Genomic DNA, 20200 nt, shown 5'->3' on the forward strand with positions numbered 1-20200 from the left:
TTCCCTTCCTCCCTTTTCCATTAAGACAGCTGCTATCTTTCAAAGGGTCCTGCTCTACTGATTGATGGGTAATGGCTTCAGGCCTCACCTGCCCCTCAGCATGTTATTCATCTGCGAGCTCTGCGTAAGAGCACACTGATAACTGCGTAATTGGCCCTGGTCAAAATTTGGGCTGCACAAGGAACCAGTGTGTCGTTTTGTAGTCGGGATAGAACGAGGGTCATCGATTAGATTTAACCTCGGGACAAATTCTCCAGGAGTAAATATGCAGTTTGGGTCCCTACCGCTTTAGCACGAAACGTCAAACTGTTGTTTATAACCGATGTGCTGATGGAGATGCTCCGCTGCTTTTCACTACCAATTCTCCTCACTTACATTCCAGCTCATGGCTTTCTTTCCAAACCTCAGACCTGCAGGAGTCCTCTTTTTGTTTTTCAGTCTAATAGCTAATGATAGCTGTGTGTGTGTGTGTGTATGTGTGTGTTCGCTCTGCTTTATTTCATCCATGTGCTGCGTTTTTAATAATATCAGATACAATATTTATATTGTATTCTGCAGTATATAGCCATAATCTAAACAGCACATGAGCCTGAAGCATTCAGCGTCTGTTCTTGAACTGAGTAAGAATCAAACTTCACGATCACGCGCGGTGGTCATTCCTGTTTATTATTTGGTACCGAGATTATGTGCTTGATGTACAATGTGTCTGGTATAACATTTGATTCGATGCGTTCCGGCACCGTGTTAGTAAGTAAAATATATGCTAATCTCTTTGCCGACCTTCAGATCATTCTAAACGTGCATTAATCCAACTGGATTTTAAATAACTAACAAGTTGTGCTGTCCAAACCTGGTGTGCTTTTAATTTTAATGAAGTGTATTTGACTGAGAGAATATTGCGTACATGTAGTCTTACGTTTCAGTGTCCTGATGCTGAAACTTTATACAGATTTATAACTGCAGTGTGGATCAAAGCTACAGAAATTGTACTCACGGGGCCTGGTGTTTGACAGTTCCAGCTAAAACATGAACAAAATAGATTTTATTTTATTATTTATTTAGTCAACTTTTTTTTATATGGTTAGTGAATGTATACAGGTGTATTCAAACTCATTTAAAATTTTATAAAGCAATATTTTATCACATTTATAATAAAAAAAAATATATATATATAATTTTTTTTAAAGCATATTACATAATCTATTGTCTTATTTTTATTTAAAATATTTTTTATTTTATTTTAAACCGGGCTTTTCTACCCGAATCTTAATCTTAACTATAAATTAATCTTAACTATAAATTTTACTTAAAAGAGTAAGCCGCCATCTCAATACCAAATCTGTCCAGTGCATATGTGATCACCGACAGGAAGAATAGAAGAGACGTTACTTCAGCTTGGTGTAATGGAAACCTAAGAACGGTTGTTAAATAACGAAAGTAAAGGTTTAAAATGCGCAGCTCCAATAAAACGGATTTACAACTCGGACTAACAATAAAGGTGTTACGATGGGACGAAGATTAGTGGAAGTCTTCCTAATGCTGTTGGTTTGCTGTTTTAGCCAACATTCATAGTAAAAAGTGCTTAAGAAGTACTTTACTTAGTATATTTACCTAAATAAGTACTACAGAAATATTAATAAACAGCATATAACCCCCAGTAACTTGCGAGTTTTAAATAAACAGCCCCCCCACACACACAATTTTATTTTATTGTTCATTTTTGACCGTGGTGGTCAGTGGATTTGGTGCAGGTGTATCCCTTGAGTGATATGCTTATATAAAAAGCATCGTCAGGATATTCAGTACAAAACACGCACTATATTTACACACATTTGATCCTGAATCATCATCCTGAGTTCACACGGCTGTTTTTGAACCATGTTGTTTGGATGTAAAACGGCCATGCTGTTTTGTAATGCTGCACGTATGTGGTTCAGTCTGCGTTAGGATACAGCCGTGGTGTCTGAAGTGTCTAAAGTCTCCTCTAATAAATTCGAAACTGTGCTTTCACTGGATCACGCTTGATGTGTTGGAGGCTGTGTGGTTAGCCTGCAGTAGGGGTGTGTGTGTGTGTGTGTAGCAGCCAGCCGGCGGTCAGTGTGGTAGCTCATCATTAGGTGATTAATCCGGCCGTGACGCTAGTGTTTGTGTTGAGGATGACGAGGAGAGCAGCTGCCCTGTCAGTCGGCGTCTACTGTAGAAATGACAGGCTGCCCGTTGACGAGCAGAGTTGTCAACCGCGCCACTCTGCCTGCCAAAACCTATTTCTCCTGCCTTTTTTTTTTTTCCTTTAAAAAAAAACCCCCTTCTCAGTAACGCTCATCTGATTTTGGCAAACGACCCAGTTCTTTCCTTCTCTGGATTCATCCCTGGCAACATTCGAGGATTCACATATCCCCGTCCTCACAAGAGCACAGGAACCTCTGATATCTCTACACACTTTTCTGGCCTGTGAGCTTCAGCCACTTGAAGGTCGCAGTCTGATTGGCTTTTTGTGTTTCTCTATGTACACAGTTCTCTGTCTAAAGCTTTTTTGGAGCAAGATAGACTTACTGGATTACAAAAAAAGGTCATGGCATCTCATCTTCAAAAGTTATTCAAGAGGTTGGAGATAGTGGTGAGTAAATAAGATCGCCTTGCCTCTTTGCTGATGGGCTGTGAGAAAGGTCGTATGTGCTGTCAGGGAAACGGCCTCTTTCTGCGAAACCAGGTGGATTTCGGCCATGTTTAGTGCCAATAAGTGCCTGACTCTCTACTAAAATAGAGCTAGAAGTCTGACTTCAGAGGCTATGACAGACAAGATTGAAGTTGTTGCTCTAAAGAAAGCAGCGCGTACACTCGGGTCTGCACAGCTGTTCAGTACACTGGTTTGTTTTTCCTTCTTTTCTTTTTTTTCTCCCTCAGTGTTTTTTTTTCTTTGTTCAGATGATTGATCTTTATTTTTATGAGTGTTGACTTAAAAGGGGGAAAGAAGCAGTGAGCATTTCAGTAAAGCTTGTAAAAACGGGATTTGGTTCGAAGCCGTTTTCTGCCTGGAGATTGTAGCCAGGTTCTGTTCTCCATGCCTGTCTCTTCTGATTTGCAGCGCTGAACTCTCCACCAGGCTGACCGACGCAGCTTGTTCTGACCCACGCATGACCAAAAGCCGTTGAGCCTGAAGTGCACGAGGGCTGCTGGTCCAGCTTAGACCCTGCCTCAGAGCATTTCCAAGCTTGATGTAGGGGCAGAGAAGTCCATGAACGCAGAGATATCGAGAAACTCTGGGCACCTGATCTCCTGTAAGATGCTCAGTGCAGGTTGTTTGAAGACGGTGCTGCCAGGAGCACTCTTTAGGTCACTGGGAAAACAATTGGCCGCCTCTCAGCGTTTGGCAAAATGAACTGGGGAATAGAGCAGGCAGCTTGAAGTTTGTGTTCTTTTTGATATAGCTTTGCTCTGAGCTCTCCTGAGGCTAGGCAGTGCTGCGGTGGAGGAGATTGCCCATTGATGTTCCTCTCTATTCTGAGCAGCTGCGCTGTCTAGTGCCTCTGATTGATTCTGAAGATTGCATGTCTATTAATAAGCCTTTTTTTTCTTCTAGTGGCTTTCACCTATGATAAGAGTCTCATGGTAGCAAAGAGTGCGATGTTCGTCAATGATGATTCAAGATGTGTAGTATTTCAGGTCTAAAACAGCCTCTCTCTTTTCTCTCTGTAGCGCTCCTGAAACCCTGGGGTTGTTGGTGTGGCCGAATTTTCCCTGGATTTGATTGGTAAATTCAGAAGACTGAAGCCCAGGCTCACAGTCTACCTTTCACGGAGGCCCAGCCGTGAGAGGACAGAGGAAGGCACGTGGCGAATCATGACCGCCGACAAAGAGAAGGACAAGGAGCGGGAGCGCGACCGAGAGCGTGACCGGAGAGAGAAGGCGCGCGAGAGCGAGAGCTCGAGGCCACGCCGCAGCTGCACGCTGGAAGGCGGCGCCAAGAACTATGCCGAGAGCGAACACAGCGAGGACGAGGAGAACGAGGCAGCCGGAGGCGCCGCCGCTCCCGAGGAAGCCACTAAGAAAAGCAAGAAGAAGCTGCCGAAGAAGAAGTCGCGCTACGAGCGCACAGAGACTGGTGAGATCACCTCCTTCGTCACAGAGGACGACGTCATCTACAGGCCTGGCGGTAAGAGTCGTTTTAAAGTCTAGCTCTGACTTGAGTCAGGGCCACAATTCCACAGTGCTTATGACTTCATTTGCTAAACAGCACCTAATTACACACCCAACATTTTCCAAAGGCATGCTCGTCGTCCCAGTAAATACATTCCTATTTGGTTTCAGAGAAAGCCGAGTGCGCGTTTGATTTGGCTCCCGATGGGGAAAGAATGTGTTCAATAATATTATGCTAACATAACTAATATCCTTGCATTAGCATACCACAAGTGGCTAACTCTTGTCTCAGTAGACATCACTCATATAACTAACAATGTAGATGAAAAGGAATGCGTTTGTGTTGGCTACCAGCGATGGTAATGTGAATTTATTCTAATGCGCTCGATGAGAGAACAATATTGTGTGTGCCTGGCGCATGTGACGCTGTTTCACAACATGCCTCTCGCCTTAGCTTTTTTAAATGCAGAAACGCACACATCATCTTTCCTTTAGTTATTGTGAAATAGGTCTTTATTATGCGCTGTATTTCTTTAATTGGCAGCAATAACCTCTGTCTGTAATCACGGCCTCTTTCACTTACTGTTTGTAAATTGCTTGTACATGCACAGCTAAGGGGAAATGTCAAAGCTTCAGTGAAGTGTGTGTGTGTGTGTGTGCGCGCGCTGCCTGTAGACTTAAATCATCCCTGCCATGTCTTTCATTTACCTAGCAGCAACAAAAGGTCAAGTAGAAGCGCACTAGCAGTGCATAGTTATTTAAAGTTAAGACAGTGAAAATCATAGCCAGTGTGTAATTTCAGCCCTTTTTCCTGCTCCCACATTATACCACCGCCACACACACACACACACACTTTCAGCATAATATGCTCGGAGGCATTATCTGTGGAAGGTCCTTGAAAGCGCTGTCTGCCCTAATGAAGCCTCGTTTCTGACACTGACGCCGCGCCCTGTCAGTTCTGTGTTTGCTAGCCTAGACAATAGCAGGTTCTCTTCATCTCGCTGACAGACAGGCAGGAATAATAAATACACCATGTTCAGGATATATACAAAGATATGATGTCACACATTATGGATGACAACTAATGTGCCTATAATGTTGCATTGTCTGTTGGAAGCTACCAGCTTCTGAAAATGAGTTGCACTCAATTTCCTGCTCAGGGGCTGCTTTCATCTCCACATCACCACTTTCCGAGACGCGACGTCGCTGCCGTGCGCGGCTGTGTTACAGTAGCACGTATTGTTCAAGGCTCTGAACTACAGAGTCGGTGGTCATTTGGTGCTGCCTCATTGCAATCAGATTTGGGTGGCTTAAGTAAGCACAAAGCCTGGCCAGGATTAAGCACAGCTAAATGTTAAATCCTTTTATAGTTGTCTAGTGGCACACAATATGTAAAACTGACCACCCTTGGAGAGCGTATTAAGCAGGCAGAGAGGCAGACTGTGGGAGGGGGGGGATGTGGCAAAACGTGGCATTAATTGCTTTTGTTACTCGAGAGGGAGACTAACAAGCGTGTGACACTAGATAATATTAAAAACACTGAAAGCGTATACATCTAAGTGTCACCTCCGTTTTTTTCCCCCTTTCTCTGGCTTAGTGGGCATTGATTAGGTTGCTGCTATGTTGTTGCAGTATTTAATGTTGCTTCTGTAAAAAGAGATGGAAGGTGTGTGTGTCAGAGAGAGGGGGTGGGTGGTATGGAGCTTCTGGAGCATTTGTATGTGCAGGACTGAGCAGGCCAGGCAGCACAATCGATCGCCTCTCTGAGTGGTCCTCCTGTGTCCGGGCCACGCGTAGCTTTGCGGATATTCACCACACCGAGGAGACTTATGGATCCAGCAAGGAGATTATACACACACACACACACACACTCGCACACAAGATCAATGACCAGGGTCGCGGTGCATATCCTGTCCGCTCTGGACATCTGCAGTCTCGCTTGCAATGCTGCACGAGTGTCCTTGCACCACTGGCCTTTTGAAGAGTTTACCGAACAGGATGTGAGCATTGTGTATATCAGCATTGCAGCTTAAAGTGTTGTTCCACTCCAGAGCTAGCTGCATTGAGCTATAGGTCTGCTGGTGTCATTTGCTTGTGCTCTGTCTCTGGAGACACGTGTAGCCCTTAGAACACCCTCTCTAATATTCTCTCTATGTCTGTGTTCCCCCTGGCCGCCTGTGGGTGTCTGGACAGCTGTCACCTAATTACACAGCCACCCAAAGCCCACAGTGCTGTCAGCAGGGCCAAATGCCTCCCACCTCCAGGAGCCTCTGGAGCACCTCGCTGCCCGCTTAATAACCACGACCCTTTTGTCTGCTCGTGCTTTTTGCCCAGCTCAGCTTGTAATTCGCACAGGAATGAGTCAGAGTCGGTTTTCGAATAGTCTGAGTGTTAGACACTGAATAGCTCATTTTATCATTATTTTTCGTTTGCTCTTTTATGATAAAATTCATCATTTACTTTTTGTTTTAATCACATTAGCTGCATTCTATTTCAGAGGGATGTTTAGGGAGTGTAAACTATCTGCAAGAGCAGAAGGCTTATTTTAATGCTCCAATTGTTTGTTCATTTCTTTAAGCAGCAAAGACTACTAAAAATCTGTAAACAGTTTCTCTCTCTGTGGCTTGAAAAAGTAATATAGTTAAAGGAGTGTGAAGATGATTCCAAATTCATACCTACAACCGGTAACACTCCTACCCAAATCTCTTATGGAGGTTTCACATACCTTAGGTGTATTAATGCAGTAAAGAGTTGCAGATTTTTATTTTCCTGGAACGGCACAAGGACATGTTACATTCATTTAATCTTCAATAACTAAATAGTCATGGAAGTTGGCATGCAAAAAACTGCTAAAACGTTAGGCCCTTAGACGTCCATTATAAGCATGTTTCATGTAGTTTTTTTGCTGTTTTCTCAGTACAAAGAAATCGAGATTGCTGACAGTACAGCCAAGTAGAGGCAGTAGAGTGAATCACAGATACAGCACAGGAGCTGTAGATAGAGAATACGGCTATGTCTACATTAATCCAGATAGATCTGAAAAAAGTTTTTCCATTTTAAAACACTCCCTGTCTATTCTGGCCGATGTTTTCTGACACTGAAATCTCTAAAATTGTTTACATCACTATACCGCTAGACTAGACCGCCTCGCATGACTGAAAATACTTTGTTGTTCTTGAATATCTTGGACTTCTCCGTCCAGAATACGACGAAAAAAGTGTGTTTTTGATTGTATTCACTTGGGAACGTGTTCTCATAAAGCTTAGTCTCTGAGGAAGGCAGGCCAAAACATAGATATAGAATTTTCATATGAGAAAAACTACTGGAGTTTTTCTTTATACCTTTATACATTTATACTTCACCCCAAGTATATATAAATATGTATATACAATATATTATAAATATATAGATATGATACTGATACTGAGATCTTTTATCGTCAATCAATTAAGCATCAGTGAAGCCACTAATAATTCACCACTGTTGTTTTAGCAGACTTGCATTTTGTGATGCATATCGTACAACACAGAACAATATCAGGATTATGTATGGGTTTTTTTTTTATTGTTGGCCACCAGTACAGTAAACATGGCTGTTCCAGCACATTTTGTCACCTCAGAGCTGTGAAGTACACCGCAGCATAGCAGTTTCGTGAGGGCCTGTCAAATATTTCTCAAACACCACGGTAAATCTGAATAGTGAATTTTGCCTGAAATCCCGTTCTGTCCCTTTCGCAGCAGAGAGGGTGACAGTAACGCTAGCTTTATACAAGGTGATGGAAGACCACTTCATAGCTCATTCCTGAGTGGAGAATGTACAGTCCTTTGGGCACAAGCAAACACGGAGCGCATTAGTGAAACGAATCGCGTGCTTTTCTCAAACAAGACGCCGTTGTCGAGAGCGAAGAAAGAAAATCCAGAGTTTTGTGGGTCATGTATAATTCACCGAGGTGCGATTACGAGCTGCTGGCCACCTGCATGAGTCATGGAGAGCGAGCTCGGCGTTGTTACCTCGTATACACACACACACACACACACATCGTTTTTCTCTGCATGTGCGCTCTCGGGTGTACACACTCATACTCCTGGCTGTCCTCATAAAAACAGACGAGGCTTGGAAGAAGGACTGCTATTGAGCACACCTGTGTATGACTGGGAACAGCCTTCCTTTGTGTGTGCATGACTTGCAGGCAAAATTCTATAAAAAAAAATATCTATATTAGCTTACCCATTCTATTGAATAACATGTCTCAATATCCTTTACATGGGTGTTCATTGGTATTCAGCGAGCACAAGGGATTCTCTCACTGCTATTCATATCTCAAGTATTAGTATTATACAGCTTTCCTGACATCGCTTTGGCTAAAGCGTTTCCAATGCGACAAGACAAGAAACCCCCATTTTTTTTTTCCCAGCCTTCCTCATGAAATTCAAATACAGGCCATAGGATTGCAGAGGGGAAAAAAAGGAGGCCAATCTATTTAGAAAAATCCCCCAGCGTAGTTCAGTATGACTGCAAGCCCAGAGAAGGCTTTTGTGAAATCCTAACCACCTGCAGATTACAAATTAGAAAGCTGCTACATGATAACCCGTCAGAGGGCTCCTGTTCGTACCTGGGGGAAGCGACTGGTTTTCTTTTTTTTTTTTTTTTGATAGATGCTTGATAGATCTCAAGGAACAATGCGAGCTGTGAAGGGAAAATACACACAGTAGTGTGAGACTTGAGTAGAGGATTGGCGTTAAGAGTGTGGGGCTGGTGAAGTGGAGTCATGGCAAAGATGTGTGTGTGTGTGTGTGTGTGAATGCATTCAGAACCAAAACCCAGACACACACACACACTGGCCTTAGCAGCAGAGCAGAAGAAGCGAGCGGCGGTGTAAATTGAACGCTAGGCAGTTCAGACCGGGTTTCCACTCAAACACAGGGTTTCAGCTGTGGCCTGAGACACTCTTCGCTGCAGGAAATGACACAAGCGGAGCAGGCCGACAGTTTGCTGCTTGTTGTTCATGTGGGAGGAGAGGAGTGTGAAAGCGATTATTGCATCCCTCCTGCTTCTTTAATTTGAGCAACAGCAGAGTGCAGGTTTGCCGCCTGCCAAGCCTCTTCGAGCCGGCCAACCTGACAGCGCAGGTGTGTTGTTTTACCGCACGCTTCGGTGGAAGTAAAGGCATGTTTAGTGTTTAGAAACTCCAGGCTTATGTGTCGTTGGCAGAAAGTGTTGTTCAGCACTCTTATTTGCATGCTTGTTGCTATTTTCACCCACAGTGGTTAGGAGAAAAGATTTCACGTGCACTCACTCAAGTCCCTATCTTTCATTTGGTGCCAATCAGCTTACATTCCCATACCTTACTCATACTCAGACGCAATGACTGCTGGCAGCGTAAGCAAAGCAGACTGCATATTGTGTGCTCCGTGCAAAATATGAAAAGGAAGAACTCTAGCGTCTTGATAACACATTTTAAACATAAAAGTCAGCAGACAGCTGCAGCAAACACTGGCTAGGTGAGAAAAAATGCCTAAACACATCATTAGGTGAGTGAAAATAACAGCTCTTACGCAATACGCCGTTCTTGACACCCCGAGATCCTGGCGCAGTGAAAACAAATAGGTACTTTACTTACAGGTGTGTTTTCTAAAGTGACCCTGCAACCCTAGTCAATCCAAGTTAAGTAACGTAGCCTGCTAATGCACTTCATTTAAAATCAACTCGCCGATGTGATACAGAATGAGCTCAGCAGCGTAAGTGCACAAACACACACGTGTACATTTTTAATGGCCAGTTCTTAAACCCGGGAGCAGCTAAATATATCGTTCCATGGCTCAGTAGATTGATTAATGCTCAATTCTGTATCGATATCTGTACTGGATTCGATAATGATGCGTGTATTTTACTGTTTTGCTCGTTGAAGTGATAGATTTCTGACCCGATAGGCAGTTCTTAAAAGCATAAAGATCCTGGAAACGGATAACAATGCAGATTTTGTCTGATTAATAATCAACACCAGACTCACACCAGCCACTATATCAAAGAAACGGGCGAACATCCAAGTTTTCATTAAGACCTTTTGCCGCTTATGTTTCCACACTATAAATCCAAAAGTCTTTTTTATTTTTTTTTATTTTTTCACTTTAAAACATTGCATTTTTTTTTTTTTTTTTTTTACAGGACGGGAAGAAATAACAGAACATCTATTTGATCTTTATCCAGCATTTGGATGTTTATGCTCTAGTTGTTTTGGGTTTTTTTTTTCCTCCAAAAAAGAGTCATAGCAAATCCTTCCTGCATCAGCACCACCTGTTCAACACAACAACACATCTGAAGATCAAGCTTCCTTTTTCATCAGGTGTGTTTTAAATTAGCCTGGCTTCACTGACAGCGAGACATGGACTGTATAGCAGGAGCACCATGTGATTCCTCCCACTCAGATGCAGAAGAGATGTATTTAGACATAGTCATAACAAAGTGATCATGTTTAAGGTTTACTCCCCCCCCCCCCCCCCCCCACATGCCTTTTTATTGCCCTTGCATGCATTTGTGATTGTCTCCAGCTCGATAAATCTCAGTCTATCGAAGGACGAGGCCAGCGCCGCTCGAGCCGAGCAGTCGATAAAGGGTGTGTGGTGTTTGCAAAGCCCCCTGAGCTCGAGAGAAGAGGGGGAGAGAGAGGTGGGACCTGTAGCCTCAGGGAGGCTTTGGGAAGTCTACAAAAACCCTGGAAGAGCTCACATCCCCTCCCACCCCCCACTGCAACCCCTCCTCTGCTTCTCTCTGGCTCTGCCTGCTTGAGCTCTGGAAAAGCACAAAATGGCTGGAACGCGGCTGAACAGATTGAGGTCTGCTCTCGGAGAGCGCAAGGCAAATTAGCAGTTCACGGCAAACAGGGGGGGCAATCAGGATGGCTGTGCCGATTTTGTGAACGTTTTAACGTTGTTTGGTGGGGGAAATCCGCTGGCAAGAAATCCGCTCGCTCTTTTGCTTTCACCCCTCAGCGCTTGTTCACGAGCTTTCAGTCTGGACAGAATCCATCTCCTCTAAATGAAACTACTGCCCGGGTTAAGGGTCCCTAAGCCTCAATTCTCTGAGGTAAATCCCCCTTGACGTGGCATGGGCCTTTCAAAGACATGTCGTCTCATCTTTAGATTTGTCTCTTTTGTTCTCCAAACTACCCTCCCCCGCTCTTCCTCCTCCTCCCTGTAAGACGAAGGGTGTGTGTGGGGCCCCACAGTTCAGCCACAGCGCCAGCCGAGCTTTTCATTTATGTCCGTGGGAGCCACACGTCACTCATTCATCTATCCACGCTGACAACCAGAAAGCTGAATGATAACAAGCCGTGATGGCCTAGGTGTATTTTTTTATTTTTTTTTTTGATAACCCCATCTTCCCAAACGAACAGCATGCCCAGTGCCAAGCCTATTAAATATCTTTATTCCGCCTGCTGTGCTGAACAGATAAACGCAACAAGATCAATAATGGCACAGACGAAAACAAATAAATTAAAGATGATGCATGCGCGGGCGTCAAGAGCAGTGGAATGGAACTGCCACGTTTTTGTTAGTGATAGCTTTTAGCCTCCTACGGCCCACGCTACATTAATTCACCTCTGGGATGTGGAGTGTTTGGGTAAACGCTGCCTCCATGCAGGTCCCTCGGCAGCTCTATTCAAATGAGCTGTTTACTGTGTTCAGGAGCTCCTGTTCTTGTGTATCTGCTCTGGCTGTTGGCTAAAGGTTGATCTCAGTGGTGCCAGCGATACAAGTTCTGTCTGACCCATCACACACGTTAGTTACACATTACTGAAGGAGCTGGAGACAAGATAGCGGAGCCTCTGTGACCTTGGTACCCGGTAATTCATCACACTTCTCTGCATGCTTTATGAATCAGGGATTCAGCACTCAGTGTTTCCTGATTGAATAAAGATACGATCACAGCAGGGTGGTGAACTGTGCCGTGCCTCGAATGCTGATTAGCCCTTCCTCTTTACGTTTCATCATCTTGACATAGTTCTCCATTAGGATCACAGAGCTACTGGTGCCAGTTAGGAACGCCGCAGTATCAAGGAGGCTGGAATGTTGCATTAGTGCTGCAGAACCTGAATGGAAAGGCTGTACATTTAAAGAGAAAGGTTCTGCTTCAGGGGCAGACGAATGATAAATCCATTATCTGTTCCTCCAGGCAAATAAAAGCTCCAGACCTGTGTTTTGGTTGCCTGGAAACTTAATTGGCTTAAAAATGTTATTGCATTAACATGTGGTGAGATTATTAGCTAGTTAAGACTAGGAGAAAGTATATGATCATTATCCTCTCCGAACAAAGTTTCTCCGACTGAACCCTGGATAAAAAAAGTTAGTTGGCCGGTGTTTCGACACCGAGCTGCGGTGTGTACACGTCGGGTGAAAAGAGGATATTATTCAAGTCTGACTAGCCTTTTTATTTTCTCTCAGCATGTTTAACCACGCGGCGACTGTTTCTTATAGCAGGAGAGTTATATGACAGTTTTACTCTGCACTTAGTCTTGCTCAATTTCATCTTTCCACACACACCTGCGTCTTCCTGATTCCGAAAAGATGAAAGTGTGATTTGTGCATGTAGAACTGGGTGATATGGTGATATAATAACAATATCATCATTAAATATGCCACAACACGCCATTCTGGCATTACGATTGGTTGATTTTTTTTTTTTTTTAAAATATGTTTTTAAAATAATGTGTTAGTAGCCTCTTGTGCTAATCTCATATGGTCCAGTGTTGAGATACTGTTTAGCAGTGGTTAGATGATTTCCAGCTGATAGTCTCCACTCATCCTGTTTACGTGGGTAGTGTGTTTTTGGATGAAGCCATGCCTGAGTGGCTGTGTTTGCATTTTTGATTTGCATTCTCTTTACATCAGAATGTTCTTTGGACAACTTTTCAGAGGTTTGAATTCTGCTCCAGAGCCTGTTGTACATTTTCTACCTGGTTTTGGTCATTTCCCCTTTTGATTATTTATTTTTGTGCACCTTATTGTTTATACTCAAGAAGTTCGAGGTGTATGCTTGGGCTGATTTGCCACTGTTGGTCAAGCAAACCAAAACAATTAATCACCCTGTAGGAATTATCGCCCTGTTATTAACCTGTAGTTAAGGTCAATGAACCGATTTCATATCTTTATAATTAATAACCATTTCAATTCCTGTTGTTCAGTGGATTAATAGAACACCATATAAGAGAGCTGTGTAGGCATTTGGGTTATGTGCAGAGATGTACATTTTCCTTCAAGAGGACAGGTGATCTAACTTAATGGGAATCATGGTGAATTTCCAGCGAGACTAGAATGCAGCTGGTGTGTTTCACTGTCTGTGGTCACATTGTTCAAATCTGTAACTCTATACTGAATACCACAGTGTTTAAATGTGTCTGAATATTGAAAATGAAACCAGTTTTATCACGGAGATGCTCTAGTTCTCTTTAAAGATGTCATTTCAGTGCAGATTATGGTGAAAGATCTCTGCCTAGGCGCTGAGAATCACATGGTGGAGGCCATGCTTTAGTTTTCACATAAGAGATAAATTATATCTAATATATAATAAATATTGTTCATTTTCATGATACGTATTTAAAGGCAGAGAGGGATTTTGTTATTTGTAGATAAGGGGAAAAAAAAAGTGAGAAATCAAATGAAAGATGATGGTAGATTTTCACAGTAATCAGTTATATCTTGACTCGTCTCCACACTTGTTTATTGTTGGTTTCATTTATTAACAAGTAGCCTATGGTTTATGGCTGGAGTCAGGTAGTCTAGAGAGAGAGAGCGAGAGAGAGAGAGAGAAGAAAAATGGAGCTTTGCTGTGTGCTTGGCAGCTTTGCACCCATTCGCCCCTCGTTCTGGGAGGTCTACTGACTATTAGTCGACAAACGCCTCTCCAAAAACCCCCCACCTCTCCACTACCTCCTTTATCCCACACAACTAAATCCTGCGATTAGACTCCAGCCCCTGCTACATCTCAGGCACCACAATCCCACTCCCTTAACGCCATCTCCCACTCTCAGCTCGAGTGCTACTGAGGAGAACTAGTTAAAACATGTCTAGCTAGCATAAATAATGTGAGCAGTGCCAGGCTAAAAAAAGGTGTGCAGCGTGTGAAATAGCAGGGTAATGTAATGAGAGTGTTTCTGAATGGAGCTGTGGAGGAGCCGGAGCCTGGCTGGCACCTCACAGTCTGAGGGAGAGAATCTACCTCCTGTCTGCCTCCGAATACACCCTGCTTTATGTCCTCGCCACATTCAAACTCTATAAAAGCTCTCCTGCGTAAATAAGAAAAATAGGAACGCGGGCTCTGTGAGTAATGTCCAGGTTTCTGTGCATCATCTTGCTAAACATGCAGCATGTCTCATTCCGAAAGAGTGGTTAAGGTACACTTTCAGAGCTGGGAAAAAAACAATGCAACGATCGTCTCATCTTCCTTTGGCAGCTCAACCACAGAGGAAGGAAGTTGGTGCATGTGTGTGTGTGAGAGAGTAAGTGAGAGAGAGTGTGAGAGTTAAGTGAGTGGCTGCAAGAGCACGGTTGCTGTCTGTTTGTCTGCTGTGCCTTGTGAATGTTTTTGTTAAGGAGATGAGAGTTCATGACCCAGCCACCAACAGTCACATTCACTTGAAGCACACAGGCCAGGTCAGGCCTCGGCGGAGATCTGAAGCCAGTTTGTCATTTGACAGTGTTAAAATTAGGAGTCACAGGCAGGGTGGAGTTCTGTTCAGCTCTAAAACAGTTAGGAGACCGAGTGTAGGAAGGTTTCATTGTCTTTTGTGCTCTTTATGTTTGTCTTACACACACAATTGTCTCACTGTTGTCATTGTTAGGACCTTCCATTGATATTAAATTGAACTGAAAACCTTCTGGCTATTTATTTATTGATTCTTTTTTTAAACTGTCTGATGTAGATATCCTTGTAGGCAGCCCACCAAGATATAAAAACATGCCCATATGTGTATGCACACACACACACACCCCCACTGACACGTAATCGTGTTGGAACAATACCGGCCTTCTCTCTTGGAGTCTTGGTGTTTGTTCTGGAGACAGACAGGCTTGTCCCACTCCCAAAAGCCCTTTAATCCTATTACTCACATTCCTGATGAATTTTACAGAGTGAAATATTTTGATGGGAAAATAATGTAACACAGACAATGCTGTAGAGGTGATCTAGCTAATGTTCTCTCTCTCTCTCTCTCTCTCTCTCTCTCTCTCCATCTCACAGATTGTGTGTACATAGAGAGCCGGCGGCCCAACACGCCCTACTTCATCTGTAGCATTCAGGACTTTAAGCTGGTGAGTGGTGGTGCCCTTTTCCTTCCTCATGCCCGGCCTTATCTCCCTCCTGCCTTTGTTTTAGTAAAGTCATAAAAAGCTACATCAAACGACCTTTGATGCGGATGGATGGGTGATTGCCTGCATTCACAGGCCTAACAAAAGTTGCTTTTGAGCATATTATAAAGAAGCTGTACTTCTAATTACATGCAGGATTCTGAAACCTGATACTGTCTTGGCTTGTGGTCTTGTCTCAGAGGCACAGGAAGGCTGATTTCTACCTTTCTTTTTTATTATAAGGTGGATTTTGAATGGAGTCATTATCGGTTTTATATAAGTTAAGATATTTTTTTTTGGTGGCAGTGTACCTATTAATACGTCTAATTTGCTCCAAATGGCATATCGAAGTGATTGGGGGGAAAAAAATGAATTGACATTCATGCGACAATAAAGTTTCCATACCTACACCCAGTAGCATGTGGTATAATCTGACGTCAGCCTAGTGTATGTTGTCGTTCTAATAAAGAGACGAGATGAAATGTCAGCGATCTGGACTTATTACATATTTAATGATGGCAAAGTAAAGTAGACTGCAAAGAACTACAGCAGCTTCCTGCAATAAAGCAGCCTGACAAAACAGCTCATGGTGTTTAAACAATATCTTTAATAGAGAGAGGTGATGTAGCTGGCCTGAGTGTGTATAACAGCAAGAGTAGTGATTAAAAATGAGCGTAAGGTGCCAGGAATTGCACACACACACAAACACGCGTTTGTGAGCATGAAGAGAGACGTGTACGTAAGAGCAGTTCAGTTTTGCGAGCACTGAGCCTTCCTTTCCCCTCACTCACTCAGCATCTACACAGTGCTCAATTTTTAAAAATGCATGCTTAGTTATGACTATTGCCCCAGTGTAGGTCTGCACCACTGTAATTGAGCAATTAAAAGAAAACTGCATGCAGAAGCACACTGTCATTTCAGGCTCTAACCGATTCTGCTCAGATTGCTCTTTGCTGACACGTTTTATGTCGATTGTTAATCAGCCACTTTAAACGCCCGCATCTTCAAAGGGCATGTCACCCGGAAAGCAAAACCCTCCAAGATCCAATCTGGTTTATTAGGGCAATGAAATTCCTGATTTATTTCTCCCTGTTCCTGTGGTCCGGTTGTTTGTATGCTTTCCCTTGCTCAACGCTCCAGATCGTGCACGAGGCAAATCAGGTTTGATTAGAGCTTTGCTGAGATAATGCTCTGTCACAAGCAAATAGGCACATTATGGCTGTTCTGATGGGCTTTTTTTCCATCAGCAGTAGGAGAGAATTAGCTGAGAGTTTTCCCGGCTCGCCCGCTGTCCTGCAGAGTGCCGAGAGCAGTCCCGGGAGACGTTGTTAATGGCACAAAACAACTAAGGTGATGATGGAGGGAGGGCTGGGAGAGCACGAAGGGATAAGAGGCCAGAGAGAGGGGGGAGCTGGCGCACCGGGGGCCCGGACATCAGAGCAGCCTTTAATCGGATTGCCAAGAAGAGTGCTGAGGGCGACACAAATTCACTCTTGCCAATAATAACCGCATGTTTTGTGACTATCTTCACCTTGATTAAGTGCAAATCAGGAGGTCTTTGTGCATCATTGGCGATCAGGAGAGAAAACATTTGATATATTAGCCTCTTTCTCAGTCCACCAGCTCGCCTCCCTTTCTCTGTGTGTGTAATTAACGGAGGCCCATCTGCATTGTTGTCTGGAGCGGATTGGAGCTCTGCCTGCAGTGTGCATTCTGGCCGGGTAAATGCACTGCCAGCACTTTCCCAACTCTATGAAAATCTTTAGAAACATTCAGCCCTTCTGTGAAGGTGATGAATGCATCCGCACAAGAGCAAAGGTGAAACTAGTGATGAGTTAGAGGTGTTACACTTTCAAATGTTCATGGTCCTATTCTAAAAATAGCATGGTTCCACTATATTCATATACCCTCTATAACACACGAGCTGGTGATAAAATTCAATTCTTTCTTTGAAAGTTGCTGTAGAGATCTATATTACATTGTTGTAGTGCTGGTTATAAGAAGCAAGGCCATGTGTATTTATTAGCTGTTGTGTATAGTTATAAACACGCTAGGAGTGGCCGCAAAATAACATTTACAGCAGCAGCAGATTACACAGCCAAAGGGTGTTCAATGCAGTCGTACCTACAGCACAGGGACACAGAGGTTGCTGTGGTACGAGTTAAGGGTTGATCCTAGGGGGAATTTACAGGAGAGGGACAAAGTGGATGTTTTTGTGAGGTTGTGGTGGGACAAAAAAGGCACTGAGAACCGGAAGTTGACTGGGAAACGAGACAGAAATCAGTATTTTGAGAAAATGAGTGATGAGTTAAGTGTCTGATCATTCACCAAGATTAACCACGAGACTGTGATAGAGCAACAGCCCTAGTGATGAGCACGAGTAGTCTTACCAAGCTGTGATGTGATCACCTACACTGAGTAAAATGTGCTTAAAATGAGCACCATAGGTTAAACATTAGAATGAAGGCCATAGGTTAAACATTAGAATGAAGGCCATAGGTTAAACATTAGAATGTGAATCCATAGTGCAGCGCGGTCACTTGCCTCAAAGAGAGACATGGCACATTTGTTTGCCTGTAGAAATGGTGACGAGAGACCAAAACTAGCAGAGGGTGCCAATACTTTACTCTGAAAATGGAAAAACTGAATAAATCTTGGGGAAAAAAATACAAGAGTGTGTTGCATAGTGAGGTGATTTATATGCCATAGAATTGGATATATCCTGACAGACCACTTTATTAGGAACTCCGGTATACAGTCATGCAGTCAGCCAGTCATGTGGCAGCAGGTGATTGGAGGAGAGAGACCGGTCTGGTCTGTGCTGAAAGAAATCACTCTTTACTACAGTGACGATCAGAAAAGAAATGCACAGCATGCATATAGTGGATAGAAAACAAGTCTGGTGTTATCACCACAAATGAGTTTGATGAAAATGTGTAAAGGTAAAGATCAGTAAAAAAAACATAAGTAAATAAAACGAATCTGAAAATTAGTTTCTGCTAACGATTATTTAGCCTCCTTCTTTGAAACTGACACAGTTTCTTCACAGTTTATTATTTGTTTATGCAATCCAAACTCATAATGTAGGGCTAGCGCTGATCACTTTGTCTGTGCTGGGATAAAAGTATTAAAAGCTTATTAATATTCAAATGCATTCAAATACTGTGTTTATTCAGTCAGCTGCCTAGAATTATTCACTAAGCCTAAAAAAGAGGAGTCTAATTCTCCTGTTGAACAGAGCAGCCTGTTTATTTTAAATATCGAGTAATTATTTATTCTCTTTTTTTCCGTCTACTTGAATACCGAAGTTCATCCTATGTAGAAACCCATGGAGAGGTGATGAACAAGTTTCACCTCTAGTCACATCCCATCTTAATTAGGACACTCGCATCTGTCTTTAGAAAGAAAAGCTTGCCGGTCGATCCTTTATTTTTCACCTCATCTCAGTCAGCCCGTTCCATCTCGATACGCTTTTAGCGCAATAATTGATTTACAGCGCTGAGCATCAAAAGTGTTTTTTTTTTTTCTGAATTTCGAACAGCAGAGGCTGGAACGGCGAGCCGAGGATATTGGCACGTTCCTGCACTGCAGATTTACACAGTGTTTTTTCCTCCATATTAACACATTCATTATATGTGTAACGATCACAGCTCCCCGGGGCCTGCTTTATCCTTTCATATTAGCCACACATCATGCTCCGTGTCAGCGGCCATATTTATAACGGCTTAAACGCAGAGGCTTCAGTTTTACATGATGATCAGAGTTTTTGGAGCTTTATCTTTACTGGTCAGGATTAGAGAGGAAGAGTGGTTCCGACTCGCAGTCAGTAGGTTGTAGCGACGTCACTCTGGGCACTTTATCTAACGACCTGGGAATCCAATTAGCACTGGTAGGCTAAAAACAAGCCAGCCGCTGCTATCAATTTGCAAGCACTGAAGAATGAGGATGAGGATTCCTCTCATGCCTTGTGGGCACTTCTCAACTTTTTCCTCTTCCTTACTTTTACTTTCTCCTGCATCGCATTTGGTCCAGGTGTAACGATTATACTTTCCTTTTATTAAGTACCTTTTTAACTCTAGAGGTACCGAAAGAAAATATATATTTTTTGCAGCAATATCAAGTGAGGTTTTGGTTGCAAAATGACAAGAAAAAAAGAGAAGCAGTAGGAAAACAATTATAATTATTAACTGTCATTATATTATTATACTATTATTATAATTGCTACAATTATTAATTAAAGTGCTAAAAATGGTGGATTTTGGAAACGAATAATAAATCAGCTTGTTCTGAATTTGTTGCTATGCCAACACGTTACAGTAATGTCTCTAATATACATATATATATATATATATATATATATATATATACACACACACACACACACACACACACACACACACACACACACACACACACACACACAGACGTATACATACTCAATATAGATGTCTCTATTAACACTTATCTGCAGTTTGCTGATTTCACGCTCACATTCATATCGCATATGATTCACACACAGTACACAGACAAAGACAGATTCCGTCTCCCTCTGCTGTGTGTGTGTGTGTGTGTGTGTGTGTGTGGCTCTCAGCTGCGATTAAGGCACAGATGACAGGGCTGCCCTCGCCTTGTGTAAACAGCTCTGTGGCACAGGACTGAATAAAGGAGATTACAGAGAGGGAAAATGGGGTGGAAAAATGTGAGGTGCTGTTATGTTCCTC

The 20200-nt window shown here is 43.0% G+C and overlaps 1 protein-coding gene across 3 annotated transcripts in view; it reads left to right on the forward strand.

Annotated features, from left to right (window-relative positions):
• The window catches only part of rerea (arginine-glutamic acid dipeptide (RE) repeats a), a 160116-nt gene that overhangs the window by 82623 nt on the left and 57293 nt on the right, over nucleotides 1–20200 (forward strand). For all 3 annotated transcript variants that reach the window (XM_058409149.1, XM_058409150.1, XM_058409148.1), the window contains exons 2-3: nucleotides 3697–4153; nucleotides 15373–15443. In XM_058409149.1, the coding sequence (XP_058265132.1) occupies nucleotides 3841–4153; nucleotides 15373–15443 (384 nt within the window). In that variant the 5' untranslated portion in view covers nucleotides 3697–3840. The remainder of the gene's footprint in view (nucleotides 1–3696; nucleotides 4154–15372; nucleotides 15444–20200) is intronic.

The sequence above is a fragment of the Hemibagrus wyckioides genome, linkage group LG15, assembly GCF_019097595.1.
Source record: "Hemibagrus wyckioides isolate EC202008001 linkage group LG15, SWU_Hwy_1.0, whole genome shotgun sequence".
Classification (NCBI taxonomy): Eukaryota; Metazoa; Chordata; class Actinopteri; order Siluriformes; family Bagridae; genus Hemibagrus; species Hemibagrus wyckioides.